The 7,490-nt window shown below is 47.4% G+C and overlaps 1 protein-coding gene across 1 annotated transcript in view; it reads left to right on the top strand.

Annotated features, from left to right (window-relative positions):
• Positions 1 to 6,747, top strand: part of LOC137905113 (receptor-type tyrosine-protein phosphatase N2-like) — a 32,095-nt gene extending 25,348 nt beyond the window's left edge. The window contains exons 17-21 of the mRNA XM_068749344.1: positions 1 to 93; positions 2,487 to 2,540; positions 2,919 to 2,983; positions 4,109 to 4,182; positions 5,664 to 6,747. The exon at positions 1 to 93 is cut by the window's left edge and continues 74 nt beyond it. Of these exons, the coding sequence (XP_068605445.1) occupies positions 1 to 93; positions 2,487 to 2,540; positions 2,919 to 2,983; positions 4,109 to 4,182; positions 5,664 to 5,735 (358 nt within the window). The 3' untranslated portion in view covers positions 5,736 to 6,747. The remainder of the gene's footprint in view (positions 94 to 2,486; positions 2,541 to 2,918; positions 2,984 to 4,108; positions 4,183 to 5,663) is intronic.
• The last annotated feature ends 743 nt before the right edge of the window (positions 6,748 to 7,490 follow it).

The raw sequence follows: 7,490 nt of genomic DNA on the forward strand, positions 1-7,490 counted from the left end.
CAACGAGACGCGGACCGTCACTCAGTTCCACTTCCTGACCTGGCTGAACCGGAACGTCCCAGAGAGCAGCCGGACGCTGCTCGACTTCCGCAGGTAGGAAGAGGGGAGGAGCTTCCGCCTTGTTTGTCCAATGTTTGCGTCTCCTCCTTCGGGTTTGCTCCTCCTCTTCCTCTGGACCACGGAGGCTCCTGGTGGGGCTTGCTCCTCCTCTTCCTCTGGACCACGGAGGCTCCTGGTGGGGCTTGCTCCTCCTCTTCCTCTGGACCACGGAGGCTCCTGGTGGGGCTTGCTCCTCCTCTTCCTCTGGACCACGGAGGCTTTTAATGGTTTCTGAGACCCTCTCACTTCTGCCAGAGCTCTGCCAGATTGATCCTTCATCTCGGCTGGCTTGATAGCGGCCCCCTCCTGCCTCCCTCTTTTAAACTGCTCTGTACTGTGTTGCCTCGGAGGGTGCTGCCCCCTGTCTTCTGGAGCTAGATCCCAGGTCATTCCGATATCTGGTCCTGCAGTTCGGTGAGGTTTCGAGTGTCGGTGTGCGGCTGCAGCGATTATGAAAAGGTCTATCGTGCATCTCCGCTCAGCAGAGGGAGACATTCGTCCCTTTTCTTTCTGCTGGGTGCTTTCACATGAACAACCCCCCCCCCCCCTCCTTTATTTCCTACCTGGATGATATGAGAATGCCGGCAGACCTCTTCTTTCCTGGCATGTTTTCCTAACCTTCATCACACCCGACCAAGCTGACTGCTTACCATCCTCTCCGTCCTTCCTCCCATTTCACCAGCTAACTAGCGCAGCTAACTAGCGGTTGCCAGTGTCATTTTTGTGACGTTGCAGCTAGTAATATAAGCCCAGTTGCATAGTCACAAAAGTGATCATTGGAGACTGTGACTCTGCAACCCAGGGGCCTCACGGACCCTCCTTCCTTTGTACTCCTCCTTTCTCCTCGCTGTGGCCGGTGACCTTTTTTCATTTTCATTTATTCGTTTATTTAACAGGGACAGCGCACATTAATAAGCATTTCTGTAAATGTGCCAGAATTAGCCAAAAGGCTATTTTACATCTGTTGTCCCTGGACGTAGACTCCAAGGCCCCCCAATATACACACACATATGAAATAAAAATACAGATATAAAATAACCACATAATTAAAAACCATATCAAATAAAACAATTTCAAGTAACTGTAAAACATAATGTCTATTAACTTAAAATGTATAAAACAACTAAAACCATAAAACAACAGGTGACAGTAAACAACAACAAATTAAACGGTGTGCTAATGAGCCATTCCTTAAGTTTAACTTTAAATGCATTACAGGTCTCTTGATTTCTGACAGTCACTGGGATGGAATTCCACTCATGTGAGCTTATCGACCTGAGATGACCTCTCTCCTTTCCATGGTTTGCTTGATTTTCTCCAGACTCCTCCCACCTCCTGCTTCTGCTTCTTTACCTCTCTGGTGTTCTTCATCCCCTTCGGTATCGCCGATGACTGGAGGTAAAAAGACAGAGAGACAATGACAGAGAAGGAGAGACACAAGGACAGGTAGGAGGAGAGTCAAAAACAAAAAGGGAGAGAGAGAGTGATAGAGAGACAGAGAGCAGGAGCAGACGAAAACATAACGTAACATCTAGGCTGCTGAACAAGAGACTGGCTAAAGAGCTGCTATATGAAGCTATAAATGCTAATGCTAGCGACGTGGACATCAGTGTTGAGGGACACAAGTCCAGGTTCTGCAGCCCCACGGACAGAAGGACCTGAAATAGAGAGAGGGACAAACAGAGGGAGAGAGAGATTGCTCACGTATATTTATTACATGAATAATCAGATAGAGGGAGGAGCTCAGTGTGTCATGATGTTAAGCCACCAGTGCTGGCCGATGACAGCATATTGATTACTGTATCGATTAACTATCGGACTTGTTAAAAAGGAAAGTCTTTAATCTCCTCTTGAACATAGAGATGGTGTCTGTCTCACGAACCAATCAGGGAGCTGATTCCTCAATAAAGGAGCTTGATACCTGAAAGCTCCGCCCCCTGTCTGCTCTTGGAAATGTCTGGAACCACGAGCAGGCCAGCGTTTTGGGACCGCAGGGTTCTAGTGGGGCAATACGGGACAAGGTAAGGAGGGGCCTGGCTGTTGCATTTTAGTTTGTGAAACAAGATTCAGCAGTGACTCCGCTGTGTGTGTGTGGGGGGGGGGGGGGGGCTGGCTTCCATCACTGCTCATGAGTTGGATAGCTTTTAGCTATAGCAGCAGCTGCTTTGAGGCTGGAGGAAAGCATCGACATGTTCACACGGGGGGAGAGGCATTAGGGTGGGGCATCTGTTCCAGCGCTCCATCTTCATCCACCGTGCTCTCTCTCTCTCCCCTCATGCTTCTGTTTCTCTTTCAGGCCACGCCCCTCTGTACAACCCCACCTGTTCAGAATCCTCTGATGGCGTTTAGCCCCAACGCTGAGCTTCTCCTCTTCTGCTTCATTACAGGAAAGTTAACAAGTGCTACCGGGGACGCTCGTGTCCTGTCATCGTCCACTGCAGGCAAGTAGACCAATGGCTGCTGTGCTGTGTTCCGATATGCATTGATTAGTAGCAGCTCAAGCCCGTCCTGTCAGCAGACTGAAGTTGGAGAAACTGTCCAGGAGGGTAACGTTTAATTGGAGATGCTTCAAAGTTGAGTTGAAGCCAGTGGGTGGTGTAGATGCAGCTGTTGGGTTTGTGCATCACCTCTGCCTCCATCTTTAAAAACACGTGTTAAACGTTATCCACGTAAACAACAAGGACATACAGTATGTTGTTGTTTGTAATAACATCATAACAAATACTCTTACGCTGCTGTGAAAATAATGGTGTGAGCATTTACATTTTTCTCTCTCCCCATCCTCATTGTGTGTGTTGGTCTCTCGCCCACATGTGCAGTGACGGTGCAGGAAGAAGCGGAACCTACATCCTGATCGACATGGTCCTTAACAAGATGGCTAAAGGTGGGTGTCGCTTTGACACGCCCAACAACATTCCTGTCAGAATCAGAAGTAGTTTCTTGTCAGTGAGGGTTCACAGACTAGGAATGTTTCTCTGTGAAGTCGTGCTACATCTAACAGTAATGACAAAATACAAAAAACATACAAGCACAGACACATCAGCAGCAGCAGGAGTGGATACACAGATGTGTACTAGCAGCAGTAAACTAGCGTCATCACGCAGTGCAAATGGAACAGGGCAAGTTGTCAATTATGAAATGTTCAGGAGTCAGAATTATTAAGTGTTCATTAGTCTTACGGCTGAGGGGAAGAAGCTGTTCTTGTGGCGGGAGGTTCTGGTCCGGATGGACCGTAGCCTCCTGCCTGAGGGGAGAGGGTCAAAGAGTCCTCCTCCCTCATTCCTGTCGAGAGTTTTCAAAATGTGAAGAAAACAAAATGCAGCTCTCAAAAACATTACCCCAGTAAGAGTCAGAGTCCAGATTGAGTCAGTCAGAAGGAGTCAGAGTCCAGAATCCAGATGGAGTCAGAGTCAGACAGAGTCAGAGTCAGACAGAGTCAGAGTCAGACGGAGTCAGAGTCAGACGGAGTCAGAGTCAGATGGAGTCAGAGTCAGACAGAGTCAGACGGAGTCAGAGTCAGATGGATTCAGAGTCAGACGGAGTCAGAGTCCAAATGGAGTCAGAGTCAGAGTCAGACAGAGTCAGAGTCAGATGGAGTCAGAGTCAGACAGAGTCAGACGGAGTCAGAGTCAGATGGAGTCAGAGTCAGACGGAGTCAGAGTCAGATGGAGTCAAAGTCAGACAGAGTCAGACGGAGTCAGAGTCAGATGGAGTCAGAGTCAGACGGAGTCAGAGTCCAAATGGAGTCAGAGTCAGAGTCAGACGGAGTCAGAGTCAGATGGAGTCAGAGTCAGACAGAGTCAGACGGAGTCAGAGTCCAAATGGAGTCAGAGTCAGAGTCAGATGGAGTCAGAGTCAAAATGGTTCAAACGACTTGTCAGAAGTTAGGCTAAATGCGTGCGAGTGTGCGTGCATGCCTACAAGCGCGCGTGTGCGTGAGCGTGTGTGTGTGTGTAAACCCCAGCCAGATTATCCTGATCCCAGCATTCCATACATTTGTGTTTGACAGGTGCGAAAGAGATTGATATCGCTGCCACCCTGGAGCACCTGCGGGACCAGAGGCCTGGAGTGGTCCAGACGAAGGTACCAGACCCGGCCCGCGAGCCCCGCCGCGGTTAAAACAATGCCGCAAGGTTTTGCTGGTCGTTCGTCCAGGTCAGGGGGCGGCAACCTTAAATACTCAAAGAGCGTTTAGGAGCGTCTCCCACAGAAAAGAAAAACCACAAAACCCCTTTGACATCGAAAACGAGGGTAACACTGCATATAAATAGATTTATGCATACATACTGTATGTTTACGTATACATATATACAAATATACATGAACTGCTGCAGAGAACACAGAATTTTATTTCTGCATGTAACAAAAACATTTTGAAATCTGAAAAAAAGACAAGACAAGACTTGATGTTTAGTTTCAAATAAAATTCTCAGTGTCTGTTTGAGTCCTCCTCGTTAGGAAATAAAAGTCCAAACTTAAATTATCCACCGAATAAATTGCCTAAAAACTCGAACAATTTATACGTCGGAGACGGCATTCCATGATTGTCCGAAATGAAAGTGAAGCAGTGAGAGGAAATGAATGTGCTCACGTGAACTCCATCCCTCACGTTCCTTCCAGGGCTCGACAAGCTCAACGGATCTCAAGTCTCTTCTGTCCAGCCGTTTTCCCTTCTGGATTTATCGGCAGAATTCACCAAAATCACCAAAATCAGCAGTTTCCAACAGAAACTTGAGACAACTAGCTTTTTGTTCAGAGAAATATTTCCAGCTGATCGATGACTTTGACTCTAATATTTATTGTTTTAGTGACACATCACACATCTCAACTGTTTTTACTTCTAGGAAACAATAACAAATACACTGAGAATATATCAACCGTACCACGGCTGCGCCTCCGTGAGTTCGCCGTGATCATCATCATCATGTTAAATGACCAAAGCAGTTTCTTTCTTCTTCGTGCCGTGACTCAAACTCTACAGTGTAAACTCCACCATCTTCCCTCCTCCCCCCTACGTCCGTCCTGTTTATTCTTCACACTGTAATAGGTGGCGTTCATCCACCTAAAAACAGCAATGCTGAGTGTAGGTCCCATTATAGAATAGTAGAGGTCACGGAGCTGGAAAAGAGGCACGAGGTGAGGCACGCAGTTTTCTTGCCTCGGGGTAGGGGGCGCTGTGATGCCAGGGATTCTATTTGTGACTCATTAACTACAGAGTAAGTTACAGCTAGCCCGTCAAGTGTAGCGTAGCATGGACCATAATAATGTTTTTGAATTGAATGTTCTTTTTTGTGTGTTACAGTTTGTTTGTGTAAAGAATGCTGATATGAGATTTATAGTATAACCTGTTAACTGCTGTCAATCAATAATAAGACCATCTGTAGGGTTATCAGTTTCTATAGGGTTAGGGTTGGGGTGTAGCTGAGATTTTAACCTCCTCAGCATCGAGTCCTGTGAGCCCCCCAGGCTTGGTGATGGCTGTAAGTCGCCTTTGAGACAAAGACCAGGGCATACAGGCCCGTTACTCCTTTCTCTCAACTCTCTCTTTCTTTGTCTTCCTGCAGGACCAGTTTGAGTTTGCGTTGACGGCCGTTGCGGAGGAGGTGAATGCCATTCTGAAAGCCCTCCCTCAGTAGGAAGGAGCACCCGGTGGACGTCCTCCTCCTCCTCCTCCTCTTTCTCTTTCTCCCCCATCAGTCCAGTTGTTTCTGTCCTCTCTTCCGTCCTTCCTTCCTTCCTCTTTCTTTTATACATCCAAGCCATCTCGTCTCTCTTCTGAGTTCCTTCCTCTCCTTTTCATTTCCCCAGATGAACTCTGCCCTCTTCCCGTCTGCCCACCTTGGTAAACAGGAAGTGGTCGATCCTACTTCCTGTTGTTTTGATCCCTGTTTTTTCCAGAATGATGAAACATGTCTTCAGATATATTTATGGTGGTTTCTGTTGTTGTGGGGGGGTCGACCACGTGGGCTTGAGTTGGCTGGATTTGGCAGGGATGCAGCTCCTGATCACCTGAATTGATTACCAATAGTACCCAAGTCTCCTTGGTGTTTTTGCATTTCTTCCATAGAGCTTGTGGTTTATTGATCAGCTGGCTCTGACCCGCTGACTGAACGGATGCCCTTTGATCGGCCTCTTTTTTCTTTCTAGCACTAAATCTTACTGGTGTGATTTCTAGCGCAGTGTTCTTTGATGTTTTCCTGAATTGCTCGTCGGCCCCGCCCCTTGTTGATGGAGGGACATTATTCCACGTCACAGTGAAGAGTACTTTTATTAACGAGAGGATGTAATATTGAAAGTGTGTGATTTATTGAGGAAACGACAGACGCCGTCGAGGGATGAATCTATTCTTGGCGGCGTGTAGATTCCATCAGTCCGAACCATTTCTCTCCACCATCCGGCTCGTCAGTGACGTAACACTCATACCTGCCTGAACAAACACGCTGTTGACGGACCACCTGCAGACGAGGCTGATGGGTGGGGCCTCAGTGGAGCGGATCGCGTACAGTACAGTACACCTGTACTGGTGACGCTCGTCATGCTTGAGTAGCAGTTCTGTGTCGCATCAATGGCTTCCTTGTACCTGTGACCGTGTTGCATCGGAAACCGACGGGCGACACTCGTCAGCGAGTTCTCCAGAACCCCTCTGAATAAAAGCAGCATGTTTTATCGCATCACTAGTCCTTCATGATGAAGACGCGCCTGTTCAAACAGAACCTGGCATTCTCAGGTGGGCTAACATCAACTCAACACTCGTTACAAGCTAACCTCAACTCAACACTCGTTACAAGCTAACACCAACTCAACGCTCGTTACAAGCTAACCTCAACTCAACACTCGTTACAAGCTAACCTCAACTCAACACTCGTTACAAGCTAACCTCAACTCAACACTCATTACAAGCTAACACCAACTCAACGCTCGTTACAAGCTAACCTCAACTCAACACTCGTTACAAGCTAACACCAACTCAACGCTCGTTACAAGCTAACCTCAACTCAACACTCGTTACAAGCTAACCTCAACTCAACACTCGTTACAAGCTAACCTCAACTCAACACTCGTTACAAGCTAACACCAACTCAACGCTCGTTACAAGCTAACCTCAACTCAACACTCGTTACAAGCTAACACCAACTCAACACTCGTTACAAGCTAACCTCAACTCAACACTCGTTACAAGCTAACACCAACTCAACACTCGTTACAAGCTAACCTCAACTCAACACCCGTTACAAGCTAACACCAACTCAACACCCGTTACAAGCTAACCTCAACTCAACACTCGTTACAAGCTAACCTCAACTCAACACTCGTTACAAGCTAACCTCAACTCAACACTCGTTACAAGCTAACACCAACTCAACACTCGTTACAAGCTAACCTCAACTCAA

This window comes from Brachionichthys hirsutus, chromosome 15 (assembly GCF_040956055.1).
Source record: "Brachionichthys hirsutus isolate HB-005 chromosome 15, CSIRO-AGI_Bhir_v1, whole genome shotgun sequence".
Taxonomy (NCBI): domain Eukaryota; kingdom Metazoa; phylum Chordata; class Actinopteri; order Lophiiformes; family Brachionichthyidae; genus Brachionichthys; species Brachionichthys hirsutus.